This window comes from Mus caroli, unplaced genomic scaffold (assembly GCF_978045245.1).
Source record: "Mus caroli unplaced genomic scaffold, Mus_caroli_1 scaffold_1, whole genome shotgun sequence".
NCBI classification, from domain to species: Eukaryota; Metazoa; Chordata; class Mammalia; order Rodentia; family Muridae; genus Mus; species Mus caroli.
In genome coordinates this window covers 156,415,132-156,435,592 of record NW_028227256.1, presented here as the reverse complement: position 1 = coordinate 156,435,592, position 20,461 = coordinate 156,415,132, and the positions used below count along the sequence as shown (strand labels likewise).

Below are 20,461 nucleotides of genomic sequence, written 5' to 3'. Positions count from 1 at the left end.
TTGATTAAGGGCTATTTACAACCGTCTCTAGAGTTTTAACAATTTATTCTCCTTAAAACTTACTGACCTGTATATATATTTCAGTGGAGCATAGAATTCTGAAAAACCACACCCAGTTTGCCACTAGCATCACACCAGCATGCTCATCTGCAAGAGTAATTTATGGCTGGGGAAAGAGGTGGACAAGGAAGAAAGGGAGATGAGTACAGCCAGCCCCCACTGCTACTACTGCTGCTGGAGGAGCAAGAGGCCTTTTGGAGGATGCTCAGGAGAAATGAACAGAAATGCTGGGTTGAGAGAGGACAGATGGGTGGTGGCCAAGACTGGCAAACAGAACAGAAAAGCCTGTAACACACAGATAGCTCAAGGAAACCATGCCAGGAACAGGGGAATTTAGGCAAAGTGAGTAAGTATAAAAATGAGAGCAAATTGTTAAAGTACCACATCTCAGTTTTAACTGGAAACCTGTAAGAGGGACAGAGACAGAGTTCAACCATCATCCCGGGTGCCCTGTTCTTCTCGCAGGCTGACTTTAATCGGATCCAATCCCACTTCTTCTCTAGTTTCATCTCTTCTCCCAAACCCCCATTTATTGAAGCATTTCCACAGAAAAGATTTTCATTATGTCACCATCACCCCAACCATCAGTAAAAACCTAATGCCATTATTTTAACAAACAAGTAAAGAAAAGAGAAAAGAGAATGTGAGTAAGTGTGGAGAAACCAGGCAAGAGCCCAAAACATCGTGTCTCCAGGAAAATGGCTGAAGGAATATCCCTCTGATCAATCCAACAGTGCCTCATGGAGCTTAGATGATTGCTTGTGGCTGAGACATATTTTCCAATATATTACAAATGAATAAAACTACCATTTAATAACTCCTTTCTGCAAAGCATCTTAAGATTTACAGTGTGACCTTTTTGTTTGTTTGTTTGTTTGTTTCTTTCTTTCTTTGCTTTCCTTCCTCATTTTAGTTCTGTTTCAAGAAACATAAAAATTATCCTTTCTGGGATTTCCATTTTTTGGGTTCAGAATGCCAGCACTTTCTATGCATGCATTAAATAAGAGACACAGACAGTGTAGTTGGGAAGCAGTGCAAGCCATAGAAGAGGGGTCATGCTGTCCTAATGAGAGCTGGGAGTGTTCAGAGCTTATGACTTATATGGTAGAATAGCAGCCATGAAACCTAATCCTAAAAGAGATTTGAAACCTAAGTCTGCCTGGCTTTAGCTGTAAGAAGGGGGCTTTAGCTTTTCCTCTTTTGAGGATGGCACAACATGACCACTGTTGGAAGTACTTAGTAAGTTTAAGGACTACTGTGGTTTGTTTTAAGTTGGTCCTTCTGCAATTATATAAATACTCATAACAACTCATTATGTATAATGTTACTTGTATATATATTTTCAAATGTGAACATTTGGCATTGGATGGGTGTGCTCTTTCCTGGGGAAGACGATGTTTCCTGCTCTTGGCCTTCCTAATGTGCTTGTTATTCTTTATATATGGTTGAGGTCTTGTGAGCTTCTGCCCATCCCTATCCCTGACCCCCAAACCATGTTCATGTTGAAGTGTCTATTGGTGTCATTTTTGTCAGGTCATGGTCATATTTAGGCAGCAATATTGGCAAGACTTCACATGTGTAGCTTTTCTGACATTTCTACGGGACACATTATGACAAACTCCCTTCTCCTCTGATTCTTTCCATCCCTTTCTTCTGTAGTGTCCCCTGATTCATAGACGCAGGAGTTGTAATGGAAATGTATACCTTGGAACGGCCCCACTCCATTCACTGGTCTCTGCATTGTGATCAGTTGTGGTTTTTCTGTGATGGTCTCCATTTGCTGTAAAGAGAAGCTTGACTGATAGAGTGCTTTAAGAAAGCTTGATGATTTAGAAAGAGACAGGAGTGCATTGTTTCTAAGGTCCAGGAATGTGTTAGCCTCAGGAGGCTAGCTAACTTTCCAGTACCGGGCATGATTCTCTTCCATAAATCCAATTACCTAGCTGTGGGTTATCACTGATATTTAAGTGTCACTTCTTGTACCTTTATGAATATATTGACATGCTGGTAATTGTTGTGGTTCATGGGTGTTGCAGCTTGGTAGGACTGCTTAGTTGATTCACTCCTTTGGCAGCTTTCATAGTATTTTCTGGAACCATGGAAGCTAGACCACAGGAAAGAGGCTTTTGGGACAGATCCAGATTGAATCTTCTGAGTTGTGTGTTCTAAGTGTGTGGTGCATTCAGCAATAGGGGCCCACTCTTAACCCAATAGGCAATTAAAGGCTTCATCAATAATCTATGTTTGGGAGTCATATATTAATAGGCCCTCAATTCTGTAAGTACTCATATAAAATTGTTTAGTGATTTGAAGGCACTGTCTTAGGTTTTCTATTGTTGATGTTCTGTTTTATATTGAAATGCCACTGCCAAAAGCAACAGAAGAGGAAAGGATTTACTTTACTTACAGTCCCATTTCCTAGTTCATCAGCAAACACAGTCAGGGCAGGAACTCAAAGCAGGAAAACAGAGGCAGAAGCTGTTACAGAGGTCATGGATGGGTGCTTCTTGCTAGCTTGCTCCTCATGGCATGCTCAGTCTACTTTCTTACAGAACCCAGAATCAGTAGCCTGGGAGTTGCACCACCCACAGTGGGCTGGGCCCTCTCATATCCATCAGTAAGTAAGAAAATGCTCTACAGGTTTGCCTACAGCTTGATCTTAGGAAAACATTTTCCCAATTGAGGTCCCATCCTCTCTGATGACTGTAGCCTTTGTCATATTTACATAAAAACTAGCCAACACAGACATCAATTAGATCATACATTATTATCATAAGGAGATAGGAGTAGAGAGGAAGACTGTCTATAGATTAAGGGACACAACAAAGAAATTAATACACAGTGTCAGCAGCATTTGTAGGAGTTTTATGATGTTTTACACTCCCCAAACTCTCCTAACATTTATCTCTTATAACTTGTTTTCTAGACACTTTTGAACCATTTCCTTTAAAAAACAATGGTTGCTATAGTCATATAAAAATTAGATATATAACTAAACTTCCTGCCATCATAAGGATCAGGCAGTATGGGAAACTGAGAGGCTCAGGCTTTCTTCACCATCCAGAGGAAAATTCTCAGACCAAAGAATTCATCAACATCACTGGGTGGATCTGGAAGAAACATTTTCAGTGAACATGAAGAAATGAAAGTAACAAGTGCTTGCTGACAGGAGCCTGATATAGCTGTCTTCTGAGAGGCTCTGCCAGTGCCTGAAAAATATAGAGGTGGATGCTCTCGGCCAACCATTGGACTGAGCACAGGGTCCCCAATGGAGGAGCTAGAAAAAGGACCCAAAGAGTTGAAGGGGTTTGCAGTCCCATAGGAGGAACAACAAAATAAACCAACCAGTATCCCCAGAGCTCCCAGGGACTAAAGCACCAACAAAAGAGCACACATGGAGAGACCCATGACTCTAGTCACATATGTAGCAGAGGATGGCCTTGTAGGTCATCAGTGGGAAAAGAGGTCCTTGGTCCTGTGAAGGCTTAATGCCCCAGTGTAGGGGAATGCCAGGACCATGAAGGGCAGGGAGGGTTGGGTTGGTGAGCAGGGGGAAGGGGAGGAGATAGGGTATTTTCAGAGGGGAAACCAGGAAAGGGGATAACATTTGAAATGTAAATAAAGAAAATATCATGACCAAATTCTGGAAGACCGAACAAGCAGCTGAAAGAGTCAGATGCAGATATTTGCACCCAACCAATGGACAGAAGCAGCTGATCCCTATTGTTGAATTAGGGAAGGCTGAAAGAAGCTGAGGAGAAGGGCAATCCTGTAGGAGGACCAGCAATCTCAATTAATCTGGACCCCTGAGATCTCTCAAACACTGGACCAATAAACAGGCAGGATACACCAGCTGATATGAAGTCCCCAACACACATACAATAGAGGACTGCTGGGTCTGTGTTCATTCAGAGATGATGCACCTAACCCTCAAGAGGCTGAAGGCCTCAGGGAGTTTAGAGGTTAAGTGGGGTGGGGGTGGGGGCATCCACCTTGAGACAGGTGGGTGGGGAGGAGGTATGTGATATGGAACAGATGTGGAAGGAAGTTGGGGGAATAAAATATGGAGTGTAAAAACACTAAATAAATTAATTAATTAAAAAAATAAAAATAAAGAAAATATCTAATTTAAAAAAAGAAGAAGAAAAGGAAGTAAGGACAACATGGTGGCTTCCTGCAGATACTGTGGTATTTCAAAGCAGAAGGATTTCACTTAATGGGATAAATATCTCCAATGTATACTAGTGTCTTTTCCTGGACTTCATAAAAGGCATGCTTCTGCCTGTCTACCCTTCCAAAAGGCTTTGGTGACTGGAAAAACCATGACAGTAATCAGATCTGGCCCTGCTATTCTGCACCCTATGGTGTGACATTCCCTCTTTGTGCTTGCTCCCCAGGGCATACATGAGTGTGAAGGAACTAAAGGAGGCCTTGCAGCTCAACAGCACTCACTTCCTTAATGTCTACTTTGCCAGCTCAGTTCGGGAAGACCTTGCAGGTTCTGCCACATGGCCCTGGGACAAGGAAGCTCTCAGTCACCTGGGTAAGTGAAGGGAAGAACAGTGGTAGATAAAAGAAAAGACATCTCAGGAGAGGTTATGAAAGTGAGTCTGGGGGAAAAGGAAAGGTGAGAAATATGCAGACAGTGAACAGACAACTTTAAGCTGAGAATGACTGTTGGGGAAGTTAATAAAAATGTTTCAATGTAAAAACTAAGAGGTGGTAGATCAAAAACACCCAGAATGCTCTAAACTGATTCTGTAGTCTAGAGATAGGACCAGTCCTGGTGGTACAGGCCTTTAATCCTAGCAACAAAGGATGTTGGTGCTAAAAGATTAGATTGCAAGGCCTGCCTGGGCTATTGACATACATTCAAGGACAGCCCGGACTACTTACTGAGTAGTGGTTTGGTGATCATATTATCAAATGAAAAGTCAAAAAAGAAAAATCACATTGCATCCATGAACTTTCAATAACTACTGCTGACTGTACTGGGTCTGAATACGAATGGGTGAAACAACAGCCAAACAAGTGTAGGCGAGAGTTAGGGCACCCTATCCTGTTATGTAGATCCAGGGAAAGGAGAGTTATTGCCTTCAGTGTATACACACTGGTAACACAAACAGGCTCTGATGGGTAGTTGTCACAACTCAATGGTCACATAGGTAACCATGGTTATGATAAATGGATTATGAAATAGTCATGAACCTGTGAAAGGAACAGGTCATTAGTTGGGCTAATAGGGATAGGAGAGATTTAAGAGAGGGTGCGGGGGAGAAAACAGCTGGAATGTAGCATATATATATATATATATATATATATATATATATATATATATGTATAGAATTGCAAAGGAGCTAGCTTTATTTTTAAAAATTAGGTCTCAGTGTCATGGTGTATATATGATGCTAGGCATGGATGGTTGAGACAAGAAATATCACTATTTCAAGGTCACCTTGGGCAACAGAGTGAGATCACCAATTAATTAATTAATTAATTAACTAAAAGCCTAAACACCAGCTATATAACCCTGCACGGAGAGGAGATAAATTGCTGGGGTTAGGTCCAATTCATTAGATCCATTTTAAGTCTTAGAGAGGTCTAAAAGGGAAAATATCACTAAGGTGGCCAAAGTGTAAAACCTGGTTTAGTAATACTATATCAGAAAGCTGGTGGGCCTTTTGCTTAGCTCAGACACTCAAGGAGACCCCCTAGGAAATTCAAACAGGTTTCAGTTATGCATTTCCAGGATGACTAGATAAACTGGAGGCATCCTGATTCTCCATGAAGGCTGTTGTAAATTATTGTAGACTATCTGATGAGAGTGGGTGTACTAGAGGGTCCCAAGTCAAATAATCCAATCAAGAGTGAGTTTGGGTGATTTGAATTGCTCCCCCAAAACAACAGTAGGAGAGAAACTAGAAAGCATTGTGAGGGAGCACCCTTCTAATCTCCAAGGGTCACCTTTTTGGTGGATGTATGAGGGTCTCTGACAGCAAGGTATACCCAGCAGCTGTTGGATCTCGATTTCAAATCTTAAAAAGTGATTTTACTGGTCTTTTTGGAAATAAATCTGGCCATTTGACAAGAGTTGTTGGGATGGAGTAGATTACTGAATGTCTGGTCAGTTTATTAGATATGAAGGCATGATCAAGACTCATCCAATAATGCAAAAGTAGATGAACTGTTTGAACATTAGCTATGGGATGGCATCAGATATGCGGACTCAAGGGGTCTAATCCCAGAGAAAGAAAAACAGGTATAATTGAGTACTATAAGATAACCCATATTTCTTACTTTTAAGGAAATAACCAAAGTTCTGGTAAAAGGACTAGAATCAGGGCAGAAACAGCAGCCTAGAGTTTGCTTCAGACTCACCAGAGAACCAGAGAGTTCAGGCCCAAGATCCCAGGGAGATAGAAAGCACAGTGGGTCCAATGTTCGACTCATGATTATCCTTTCAGAATATTTGCTAATTATTTAAGGATGCATTATCAAAGCCAAAGCCTAGAAACCAATTCCAAAATGACTTCTAAGAGACTAAAAAGTGGAGTTATGACAAGTCACATGAGAGAAAGGAAAGAAAATGAAATTGGATGCTGTTAAGAAGGAGCACCAAAGCCATGTCTGTTTGCACCAGGGTATAGGGGGCTGGTTTACACTGGGGTTAGAATCCAACCAGAAGACTTCTCACTCGATCTTTACAGGAAATTCTCTTGCCTAACTGAGGGAAAACAGCTGGGGGAGACAATAGCATCAGGAGCACCCTACATAATTTTATATATAGTACCCAGCAGTCAATATAAAATCCCTTAATATTTTCAGGAAATACAGTCAAATGAAGGAAAACAAAACCAATTCAACCACAAGGACAAGATAACATGATCAAATCTATTATTCAGATGTTAGAGGCATTAGACACTGGGCTAATGTATAAAATTGGCTAATGTCTAAAAATACATAAGAGCTAGGAAGCTGGTTAGAGTTAGACTGTATAGGAAATCATCAAGGAAAATATTAGAGCTAAAAGAATAGTGCTAGTATTCAAATTCAAGAATTGGTTGAAGGCGAGTGATAAAGAAGTGAAAGCCTAAAAGAAATTCTAGAAATTGAACTTAGAGAAAGAGGTGATGAAAAAAATAAGAAACCACCTTGGGAAATGCTCAACAAATTAGATTACTTCATTAAAATTGGTAATGAAACTGGATTTCTAGAAGGCTAGAAGGGAACTGGACTGGAAATAATATTCACAGAGAGAATGACTGATCACCATTCAAACTGACAAAAGTTATCCATTCATGTATCAGAGATATTTTATAAATGCCAAAGAAAACAGGGTTAAAGAAGAGTCTCTCTGGACTACTGCATCAAAAGTGATGGAAACCAAAGACAAAAAGGAAAGTTGTCAGGTTAGGCAGTAGGAAAATGGATGGGCTATCTGAGAAGTCTGAAGACAGACATATTGTCTCATCAATGAAAACTGCATGCCCTCAAGTATTGGGCTGATAGCATTTTAATGTTAAAGAAAGTAGTTGCTAACATAGAATTCTAAATTTGACAAAAATACCATCTGAAAAGTTATATATATATATATAATTTCAGATAAATAAAATCAGAGATAATTTATCTGAGTGCCAAGAGACACCCTGGAAAAGATTAGGAAGCAGGAAGAAAACAATCTCAGGTAGAGATTGGCAAAGCAGCTGGTGATGCTGAAGAGAATAAAAACATCAAAGCATACAACAATGCCTTTGTTTTATATATATATATATGTGTGTGTGTGTGTGTGTGTGTGTGTGTGTGTTTATAGAAATAAAATGTAAAGTGCTAAAAAAGATAAAAAGGGGGGACAGGAAATTAAAGCATTTAAGGGTCCCCTTTCTTTGTCCAGTTAAAGCACCAATTTCATATCATTTTAAGCATAAAATTACAATTCATATGAGACTCTTTAGATCAGTATTTTTATCTAAAGATGTATCGATTAGTGAGATACTAATGAGCAGAGTGAGGCGGGAGCGATGGCTCAGTGGCTAGGAGTACATACAGATGATGCAGGTTCAGTTCCCAGCACACACACCAAGTAATCTCAATAACCTGCAACCATCTCTGAGGTTCTGATACCTTCTTGGACTCTGTGGGTATCCACACTCACGTGAAGCTATCTACACACACACACACACACACACACACACACACACACACACCTTCAAAAGATCTAAAAAAAAAAAAATCAACCCCCAAACAACAACAACAGAAACAACAAAACCCCTGAAACCCGAATAGAGAAATTCCAATACAAGAGCACAGGTGGTTAAAGTATAATGAAATATAATAAGTACTCTGGCAATACGAATCCAAAGGAAAGCAGTTTTCTAATATCAGATGAAGTACACTTTAAGGTAGTAGTATCTGAAATATACCAGGCTAATTTTTTAATACAAGAATAAATTCAATTAGAAAATATAGTTGTGATAAATTTGGATGTGGCAATTAACATGGTCTGAAAAAAAATCCATGTATAGAAACACAAGCAAAACTATAGTCATAACTGGTGGTTTTAAAATGGTTTTCTTAGAAATTGATAGGACAAATAAATATTCAGCAGATATCTGAGAGATATGGTTAAAAATTTGGCTCAACAGAATCAGACTGTGTATTTACACAGAGCAGAACACACATTCTTTACATCTGCTATGGAAAACTTAATGAAGGAGTTCTTGACCACAGAGTAATTTTAGAGGATTGAAGTCATAAAACTTTTCTCTCTCATCTCATTGTAAATAAGCTAGAAATCAAATGATAAGACAATAAAAATGAGGAAACCTCTGACTATTTAGAAATTAAGGAATATACTTTTAATTAGCCATAGGCCAAATTATAGTGGAAGCAGGGAACTATTTTTAAATAAAATGATTAAAACTGTTATAAAACAACTGTTGTGCATATGGAGACACAAGCAGGGGAAACATACAGCTTTAATTATTAAAAAAGGGGAAAGTCTACATATCAAGCCAGGAAAAAAAAGCCTATTAAACTCAACGAAAGGAGTAGAGGAAAGTAGTAAAATCAAGGCAAAAAATAAATTTGTTGAAAATAAACTTTCATTAGAAAAAATTAACAGATAAAAAAGGTTTTGAGGAGGGAAAACAAGTCTTGGGGAAGTGAATTGATTAATTATAGGAAGACAAACTCACCAATAAAAACGACAGGAAAGGAATCTATTCTTTTATTTAAAAAAAAAAAAAAGAAAGAACTGGGCTGGACATGACGGTGCATACCTTTAATCCCAGTACTCAGGAAGCAGAGCAAGGCTTATTCTGTGAGTTCAAGGCCAGCGTGGCCCACACAATGAGTTTCAGGCCAGCCAGAACTGTATAAAACTTACATACAGCCTTAATAGACAATAATTATTTTCAACTAGTGGTTTTGGAGCAGTTGTATATCCACAGGCAACAGAAAATGAGCCTCAGTCTGAACTTTGCAACTTATAGAGAAATTAAGTCAAAATAGAGCATATCCTTAAGTGTAGAAAGTGAAACTATAGAGTGCCAAATATGGGCAAATATGGGCAAAAATGTTCAGAATAGGGCTGAGCAAAAAGTACGTATATAAAATACTAAAAGTATGGTTTACAAACAAAAGCTTACCAGTTATGCTCCATCAGTATCAAAAACCTTTGCTGACAGAGTCTGCTCAAATGCATAAAGAAATAACAAGCTGTATAAAATAATAATAAAAAAGCACACATCTGGAAAATGATTACTATTTAGAACATTCAAGTTCTCAAAGCTCAATAGAGAGAGAAAAATTAGACATTTCAGTTAGATACAAGCATAGATAAGAAAAGATGTTGTATGAGGAGGATGCAGAGCTAAACAATAGTCACAAGAAATAAAGCTTGACCTCCTTAACAATTAGAGAAATGTAAATTAAGACTACCATCAACTATTACCACCCACCTATCTGAAAAACTAATTGAAAACCTATCACAGTGAAGGCCTAGAAAAGCTGGATTGGCCATACATTGCTAGTGGGAATCTGAAAGTGGCATAGTCACCTGGAATAATTTGCATATTTCTTATGACTATAAGGATTCCCTAGCTAATGATCCAATAATAAGACTCCTTGCTACTGATGCCCAAGAAATGGATAGAGCTGTTTTCAAATATATATTTACAAGTCCTTATGTATAACAGTCTAAAGGTGGAAATGACATACCAATGTCCATTGGTACTGGTTACTTAAACTGTAAAGTATCCATGTAATGGACTACTGTCTAATATTACTTACAAAAGGGAATGAAGCATCAATACTTGCAACAACATGGACACATAGCTAGTGTATTATACAGGGGGGGGGGTGGGGGAAGGGGGAAGAAATCCAGGATCAAAGGTTACTTGTTCTTTCTGAATCCCTAAGTGAAGTCTTTCAAAATGATAAAGTTACAAAGAACAAATTATTGGTTGGCAGTAGTTAGTTTGGGGATGAGACAGGAATAGGTACAGGAAAGATACAGACGTGTGTGTGTGTGTGTGTGTGTGTGTGTGTGTGTGTGTGTGAGAGAGAGAGAGAGAGAGAGAGAGAGAGAGAGAGAGAGAGAGAGAGAGGATAATAGGAGGAAGATTTTATTGGTTGTGTTTTGAGAGAGGGTCTCACTGTGTAGCCCTCACTGACCTGAAACTCCTTATATAGACCAGCGTGACCTTGAACTCATAGAGATCCTGCTGGCTCCAAGTGCTGGAATTAAAGGCATGTACTGCCATGTCCAGTAAGGAGGAAGGTTTTAATGATGAGCTGAGTCTATATTTTGAGTGTGATAATGTTTATATAGTTGTATACATGCAATAAACTTACAGAGTAAGTATGTACACACACAGGTGTAAGAACTGGTTGGTCACCTCTACACATACAGAGAAAACTGTGCATATGGTGAGTGTGCTGGGAATGCTCACAGATAGAGGAGCAGGACAACAATTTAGAGGAGGAATTACATCTCCATGCAAAGATAGAAGCAATGTTTGTAATTTATCTCCTGGAAATCTGACTCAAAATTGCATCGCAAAAGCAGCTATGGATGTTTTTGTTTTTTAGCACTTTGAAGAATGAGAGTGCTCTCAGAAGCTGGGCTGAGCGGCTCACTGCTCCAATTCAGTATGAAATTGCTTGTGTATCTATTTATTGTTTTCTATTCAATCATACTTGTAATTTGCAAAGAGAATACCAGTGCAGACAGCTGGCATCACATGATAGAGAAAGACATTGAGGATATTCTAAACAGTCTTGCCACGAGGCTAGGTAGGATTATGTTTGTGTCGATGTGCAACACCTCATCACGTTTAAGGTGAGCTGAGAGAGCTACACATAAGCATCATCAACCCCACGGTTTGGAAAACCAAATGAAGTTTCTGATTACCAATGGCTTCCACTCTGGGGGAATCCCGAGGCTCATTCTGCTTTGCCATCATCACTGTTTCTAGCACCAAGTATGATATTTGTCTTTCCAGTTCTATGCTAATGGAGGGTAGAAAATTTTTTATAAATAACACCTGAGTTACCATTATGGCTTTAGAGAAAGAATATTTGACTAAATGGTAAACCAGCACTTCCATATTAGTCACTAATACCATAGTCACAACCCTTCATTCATTCAAGTGTTCATGCATACATTCATTCAAGAGTGATTGGTGAATCTGTTTTGTGGCAATACAGGAGCAGGACAAAGTTAGAACAGAACAACACAGAGCGCTAGTGGAAGATGGACACATAACAGATACTTATGCTGTGTGTCACAGCAACACAGAGGGCTAGACAGGCCCTGGAGACAAATGCCAAACTCTTCGAAAGCAACATGGGAGGTATTCCCAGACAGCTGACACTTGAAATAAGCACTGAAGGACAGATGAGTCTAGGGTGTTCTTGGCAGAAATGAGAGGATATCTTGCCATGTACAACTTAAGAGATGCCCTAATAGATGCTGGTAAAGCCTGCCCAAGCTTTGAAGTAGGGTGAGTTCTGCATGGCTCCAGTAGTGCTCCCCAAATTTATCTTTTCCTTTTGTGTCCCCAAAAGAATTTATGAAAACTTCTGCTCTCTTTCACATGGTCTTAGATTAACATGGAAAATTTTAATCCATAAATTTAATTAATAGCAAGCAATACAGCACTAGTAACATATCTAAAGTATGAAGTGCTGAATATTTCTTCCCAGTCTAATTGTCATTTCAAAGGATTATTTTTTATAGTTAGGCAGAAAGTTTGCATTACTTTATCATTAGTGAAAAAATTATATAGAACCTATATTTCAATGAGATAAGTGTGGTTCCTCACACCAATATTAGTTCTTCTGCATGAAGATGGGTAGTGATTATTGGTATATAATTGAACATGCTAAATTATCAATGGAATTGCTTATTTTCTTTATCATGAATTGCTGAGAAGTTTCCTATAAAGCCTCATCAATATGACTGCTCAAACATGAGCTGACCAAGGGTGACACCAGTGGATATACCAAATGGATGGATGAGAGCCCATGGGTCCTCAACCCTATATAAAGAACTAGAGCATCTAAGGAAAGCTAGGAATGGAAGATGTCATCCCAAATGGCCATCCAGGGCCAACTGGCCAGCCTTGAGAATGTACATTGTATACTAGTAACAGACAGACTAAACAATTTTTATCTAGGAATATATATATATATATATATATATATATATATATATATATATATTCACATACATACACATACACATGTATTTGTGTGTGTTCAATAACAATTAGGGAAAAAAGATGCCATGAATTTGAAGGAGAGCAGGGAGAGGTATATGGGAGAGTTTGGAAGGGTGAAGGGAGAAACAGTGCAATAATATTATAATATCAATAAATTAATATATACATAAGTAATGGACTAGATGAGGAAGTGGGAGTTTTGTTTGACTTAGTATATCATTGTGCCAAGGCAGAAACTATAGCAAAAGGTGGAGAAAAAACTGAGATGTCTTTAATGCCATGGAAAGATGTTGGCTCTTTTATTAAGCAAATAAATGTGTTTGTAGACTTCTTACAATGGGAGAACTGTTCATAAGAGCAAAGGGATATCCCTTCATAAGTCATGGAAGAACAGGGCAAGTGATGAGAAACATTTGAGGGAAATAGGCTCTGCCTGGGCCATAATGAGAACAAAACATATTGGACAGATTTCACCTAGAACTTCAAATTCTGATATTCAAGGTCAACCAAGATTTTATGCACTTATATGTGTGGACTACAGAATCAGCTCCCCCATTTATTAAAAGCATGTTCTTTTCTCATACAATGTATTCTGATTTCAGTTTCCACTCTCTCTACCCCTTCCAATTCTTCCCCGAACTCCCTTCCCATCGAGATCCACTCCCTTTCAGTCTTTCAGTAGGAAAGAATGGACTTCTAAGACATAATAACAAAGAATCACAAAATAAACTATAATATGGGAAAACAAAACCATGCCGTTGAAGTTGGACAAGAAGAGCCAACAGAGGGAAAGGGGCCCAGGAAAAGGTCCAAGAAACAGAGACACACTCATTCACATACTCGGGATTCCCACAAAAACACTAAACTGAAAACCATAGCATATGCACAAAGGGCCTGGTGCAGACATGTGCAGTCCCTGTGCATGCTGCTCCTGTCTCAATGAGCTCATATGAGCTTTGCTCAGTCAGTTTAGAGGACTATACTCCCGCTGGCCTCACTGTCCATGGCTCTTACACTTTCTGCCTTCTCTTCTATAAGGTTCACTGACCTTTGAGTCTAGGAATTTGGAGACATCCCATTTTGAACTGCATATTCCAAAATCTCTCTCTCTCTCTCTCTCTCTCTCTCTCTCTCTCTCTCTCTCTCTCTCTCTCTCTCTCTCCCTCTCTCCCTCTCCTTCTTCCTTTCCCCCTCCCTTCCTCTCTCTTTCCATCCTTCCTTCTTTCCCTCTGTGTGTGTCCTGTCTGAAGAGATGACTCATCTGTTAAAGGATACACTGACAACTAAAAAAAAACAAAACAACAACAACAACAACAAAAACCCACCACCGATATCAACAACAAGGAAACAAAACAAAACAAAACAAAAAAACAAAACCCAAAATATAATCATCTTAAATATAAAATCTTTGAAAGGTCTTCTCTTTTAAAATCCATCCTGGCAATTATTGAATCCTTGATTCAGAAACAAAGCAAAGTAAAAACCAAATCCAAAGCAATGCCTGGCTGAGAAATGACACGAGGTACATGCACACAAGCTTAATTAACAAGTGAACTGCAAAGGTGCTTATTACCAGCAGCTTATTACCTTTCTGATCCCTTTCTAGTAACAGCCGCAGGCTGACCTCATCAGATCACGTTTCTTGCATGAGGCAGAAGTACTTGAGAGCCCCCAGTGCATGACAACCAGGGATAGATGTAGCTGAAAGGGCACACAGGGACATAAAACTGACATCAGATTCTGTAATCTTCATTTCATCTTGAACATACAGGGTTTGTTCTGCCTTGTCTGGAACAAAGGCGTCCATCCAATGAGAATGCAGGATGCAGAACTAATAAAGCCGCAGAAGTCTTAGAGATGTGTAGTCGCTTGTCTGGTTCTGGATAGGTCCACACCTCTTTGCAGATCTCATTCTGTTCTACGTTCTTTCCCCCTCCCTTCTGTCTATCCACCCACCCTTGCCATTTTCTTCCCCTGCCTTCCTCAAGAGTACTCCTTCCTTAGACACTGAGGCACATTTTTACACATTTCTTCCTTCATTGTAGACAATATATTTGGGGGGGGGGGAAGTGTACGGTAGCAAATAACTGGAAATAATTATATAGGCACTTACAGACCAGCTCTGGACTCCCTGATTTACAGGCATATAACATTCAACCCTAAAAGTTTTACAGAATCATTTAAAAATAATGCCAACCAGTACCCTTTACTCGAATTGCTTAAGTTTCTTTTTAAATAGAAATAGCTTTGAGAATAAATCTCTTTACCATGAGCTAGTTGGCAGTCTTGTGTTGGTCCTGGGGAAAACCATTGAGAACTTGGGAACATAGCATCACTCTGGAAGCTTGGCTTTCCACAGCTTAGAGTCATCTTTTCATCGGCAACTTCTCTCTCTTTTCTTCCCCTGCAACATTCCCAAGACCACACAACAACTCTGCCTTACTTTTTTAGCTTGTTCCTCGTAATCAAAGCTGAAAGGCCTTCTAAGTAGGCACATCTGCATTCCTCCTGCAAGTCCATTAAGGAACAGCTGTGCCACACATGGTCGCCAGTTGCTAAGTGCAGAGAGTTCCATTCATTCTGTGCCGCATTTGAAAGTTGATTGTAATAGCCCTGTTCAGAGTCAAGTTCTCAATGCACACATGCAAGCATGCAGCAAGTATAAATGTACTCCATGATTGACCTTGACTTCTGTTTTGAACACCCATGTTAGTGAATAGTAGGAATGTACTCAATTGACTCTCATTTCACTCGAGGCTTCATCTAGCTGGAAAGATGGTTCATATATCCAGACTACAGAGGGACCACTGTAGGGTAAATGTTTTGCAACCTGCTTTTAATAAGGGTTGAACTTCTCCTCTAGCCTACCTCCCTAGCAGGGGTAGTGGAAGAGAAGTTATTAGGATGTAGAGGAAGTGGACCTGTTGAGCAATCGTTCTTTGGAGGCAAGCTTGATCTTTCTCAAGAAGTCCAGTCCCATAGCAAACATCAAATACAACTCAGCAGGTACAATCCAGTCCTTCCAGCAGGCAGATACAAGGCATGAACCAGCAGCTGTAGTTGAATCCTGGAAACACGGCAAGGCTAGCCAACTGGCCTGAGGTGAGGTCATGGAAGTGGCAAGCTGCAGAAACCCCACAAGCAGTTCTTGGGCAAGTTTCTCTCTGGAGTCACCATTGCTGGAGCTCAACAATGCTATGTAAGGCAAACCAGCACATGGATGTTATTTGCAAAGAATAGAAAGGCAGAGCAAACCAATGCTCAGTGTTCATTCCCCAGTGTCTGTGGGGTTATATTTATACTACTTCATCAAGCATCCTTTCACATGTTTGCTATATACAAATATCTCTCACCTGTGACTACTCCAGCAAAACATCCTTTCTTTCACCTGTGTCTGCTTCAGGAAAACATCCTTTCACCTCTGTGCCCCAGCAAAACATCATTTGACATAACTAACTTTTCAAAGAAATTAGAAATTTCTATTTCAGACCATGGTCTGTTTTGTCCATGGTGAGGCTGACCACCTGAGATGATCATCATTCTCATCACAGCCTCGCACTCATGTAGTCACCTGGGTGACTTAGGTGTCACTTTGTCACTTTGTGTTATCTTCCCCACTTCCTCTCACTTCCTCTCCATCCAGCCACTCTTCTATAGGACTGGGACACTTCCTCAGAAATCTACTTCTAGAATGATATAAAATCGATCTGCTTTTGATTTCATAAACCCTCCTTAAAATTTGATATTCAAAAAGATAGGATGATCAATTTTATCTGACTCATCTACATCTACACATTCCCAACACATCTTTATCTCTTTTCCTTCAACTTCTGAGTTGTTTTTAGGCTAATGTGTTAATGGGTATTGTTGATACTGTGAAAGTAAAGATGTCAATGTTCAGTTAACTTGTCTTACTGGCCAATTCTCAGTTCCTTCAGGACTCAGATGACACAGCCCTTAGAAATCCATATCCAGGAAAGGATCTTCTGGGTGGTGCTTTTGAAATTCTGTTGTTTACATCCTAGGGAGGTAAGACATGCAGGAGACTATGACAACAGAAAAAGATAACAAAGACTTAAGCAACAATGTCAGTATTTGAGAAACTCCTCCCAGATCCACCCCTTGTTTCTCACTCCTCTTATTGTTATATGAATACATACAAATATGAATACAACCTTGTGAGAATATTTAGTGGTTTTCCTATGTATACGTTATCAGGGATGAATAGTTAGTATTAAATGACCAACTAGAAGACTTCTTCCTGGGGAAGATAATTTCTTCCTCTTTGAGAAGTCATTAATTGCTTGTACCTTTCCATTTAAGGGTGACTTTCCACAAAATTTCTCCCACTGAGGTTGGCATCTCAACTGGTGTGACCGATTTGCAGGTCTTGTTTTAGGCAACCATAATGCTGAAATCTCATGGGTGTAGTTTCCCTAGCCTATAATATGAGACATGATATTGCAGTAGCTCTTTAGGTCCCCTGGCTTTTACAGTTTTTCAATTCTGTCTTCCAAGATGTTCCCTGAACCAAAGGTGTTGTCAATGGATGTACCACTTGGAGCTGAGCATTTCATGGTCAGGTGTTCTCTACATTTTTGATCAATTGTGGACAAGTAATTCTCTTAACTCATTTATTAAGCATCTAGTGTGTATTGAACACCCTTTCATTTATTATGTGTGTATTCACATTTATGTGTGGAAGCCAGAGACTGTTGTCAATGTTTTCCTCAGTCATTCTTTACCCAAACATTGATGTAGAAGATCTTATCTAACCTGAAACTCACCAGTTCTGCTAGACTAGTTGGCCAGCAAGCCTCAAGAATTTCCCTTCTCTACCTCCTTAATGCTGAAACTCAGCTTGTGCTCCTGCTCCAGTCGATTTCACATGAGTAGCAGGGATCTGAGCATAGCCACTCATACTTACAAATCAACCATTTACTGACTGAGCCATAGCCACAGTTCCCAAATAATCCTACAGTACACTGATGTTAGCACGGTCACCCCCTCTTTACAGGCAGTAAAGCTTCTAGGAGACAAGATGGGTAATGGCAGAGAGTATATAGTGGAACTAGGCATCTCTCCGTATGCTTCTCCCTGGATCCCAACCTCATGTGCACCTGCCCATAGTAATGGCTCTCCAGCCAAGCTTTTAAAATACTAATGAATGAACTAACTCAGAAATATTTGTTGAGGTTAGCAACTATAGCTTCATTTTTCTCTCCCTTCAGTGATTTAATTTATACCTGGGGCTGAAGATCTTTCACCTCTCATACATATATGTTTGCTCACAATAAAGACCCAATGACAGAGATTAGAGAAATGTCTGCTGATTAGTTCTGAAGGTGTCCATAGAACATAATTAGATGCCACTACATTAGTTATAAACTATTTTTGTAGAGGTTGAGATGGACTGTTTGGTGTTTGTCAAAGGTATAACTAAGGGTAGCTGCTGTTCATTTATTTTTCTCAAAGGTGTTTTGCAATCTTTCCATTACAGGTGGTGTTGTCCTCAACCCAACCTATTATGGCATGCTTGGCCACACCAACATCATGATCCATGAGGTGGGACATGTCCTGGGACTCTACCATGTATTCAAAGGAGTCAGTGAAAGAGAATCCTGTGATGACCCCTGTAGAGAGACAGTGCCATCCATGGAGACAGGAGACCTGTGTGCTGACACTGCTCCCACACCCAAGAGCAAGCTGTGTCGGGACCCAGAGCCAGCTAATGACACCTGTGGCTTCACCCTCTTCCCAGGGGCTCCATTCAATAACTACATGAGCTACACAGGTATCACCACAAGCCAGATGTTTTTGTTTCCTGTTAAGATCATTTAGTGTCTTTGGGAATTGGTAGGCTGTAGCTAAGGAAGCCAGGAAGATTCATGTCACATGAATACTTTGTGCTGGGTATTCCTATATTTTCCATGTGTTTGTTTGAAGTTTGACAAAATACTGAGATAGTAAATGGTCTTGTTGACTGGATTCTCTTTCATGAGAGCTTGAAAGTGAAACACATTTCTGTCTTGAATAAAATGGGGCAAAGTTGGAAACCCTCTTGAGATCTATTCAGCTCTTTACAACGTGATGATTCTCATTGAAGCCTCTACCCTAAAGGCTCTCTAGTCTGATAGTGATGAATGACAGATCTCTGGGTGGAGACATCCCTTCATTACTTTTTCAGATACTGTTAGAGAAAGTATCCAAGGAGCTGAAGGGGGTCTGCAACCCTATAGGTGGAACAACAATATGAACTAACCAGTACCCCAAGAGCTGGTGTCTCTAGCTGCATATGTAGCAGAAGGTGGCCTAGTTGGCCATCATTGGGAAGAGAGGCCTCTTGGTCTTGCAAACTTTATATGCCCCAGTACAGGGGAACAACAGAGCCAAGAAGTAGGAGTGGGTGGGTAGGGGAGTAGGGCGGGGGGGGGGGGGGAGGGTATAGGGGACTTTCAGGATAGCATTTGAAATGTAAATGAAGAAAATATCTAATAAAAAATGAAAAAAAATGAAAAACAACAAAAAACAAAAAAAAAAACAAGCTGACTTGATTAAGTGAAACACCAAATCCCTTTTATCCTCTGTAAAAAAAAAAAATCAGATTTTTCTTCTAACTTAACATTGACCCTTAGCTGACCTTTTATGTACTATGCCCCAAATCATATTATTTCATTTTTAAAATGGTGTCTTGTTGGATCTGGTGAAAATTACATTGTGTGGCCTCATTCTTCTTGGGGTCTTCTTCTGGATCCTCCTTCTTGCCTGTGTCTCAGACTTTCCTTATTTCTGACAAAAAGTAGCAATCAGTACTCTTCTAACGCTGGCTATAATTATAATTAAAGCTGCTAACTACTTTGATTTCATCACCTACTCGAGTGGTAAAAGAAGGCAACCTTTTTGTCCCGTGTCTTTATACACTACCTAGAAACTTTTAAGATGTTCCTCTCCAAATTTTATTGCTGTCAGCAATAAATTGAATTCATAAGCATCAGCACCTCTGTCTCCCTCAGCGAGGAATAGAGAGATGGACCTGGAGATACAGAGTCTAGGAAGAGACTCTGTAAGTACCTGTCACCCTTAAATGTGGTAGAGACAATGTTGAGAAGCAGAATGGGAGGTTGGTCTTGTCTAAATAGAAAAGTGCTTGAAATGAAGATCACTCTTTTTCAACCTGATGAAATGTATAATGAACACAGGGATTTTGCTGGCTCTGGCAGTAAGATTTGGGACATCATTTCCATCCCTAAAGCTTCCTAAACATTTCAGCTTCCTCTCTATTGAGCATCTCCAGTGAATACTCACCCTCCTTGGGCATGGTCACAGGGCTATGTATCAGGAGGTTACCATCAGTTTAGGACAGTGGTTCTCTATGTGTGGATCACAACCCTTTTGATGTTGTATGTCAAATGTTCTTCATATCAGGTACTTACATTACAACTCATAACAGCAGAAAATTTCAGTTATGAAGCAGCAATGAAATAATTTTATGGTTGGGAATCACCACAACATGAGGAACCGTGTTAAGAGTTCACAGCACTAAGAAGGTTGAGAACCACTGTCTTAGGACAATCCTGTGACTTCACGACAACCTGAGAATATAGTAATGACCTTGCTTGTGAGAAAAGCAAGTCTCTGCTTTCCCTTTTCTATGTCTGAATTTCTTTCTAGAGAAG

General features: G+C 39.7%; 1 protein-coding gene across 1 annotated transcript in view; it reads left to right on the top strand.

Annotated features, from left to right (window-relative positions):
- Positions 1 to 20,461, top strand: part of Pappa2 (pappalysin 2) — a 236,401-nt gene that overhangs the window by 74,804 nt on the left and 141,136 nt on the right. The window contains exons 3-4 of the mRNA XM_021175322.3: positions 4,458 to 4,603; positions 18,286 to 18,579. Of these exons, the coding sequence (XP_021030981.1) occupies positions 4,458 to 4,603; positions 18,286 to 18,579 (440 nt within the window). The remainder of the gene's footprint in view (positions 1 to 4,457; positions 4,604 to 18,285; positions 18,580 to 20,461) is intronic.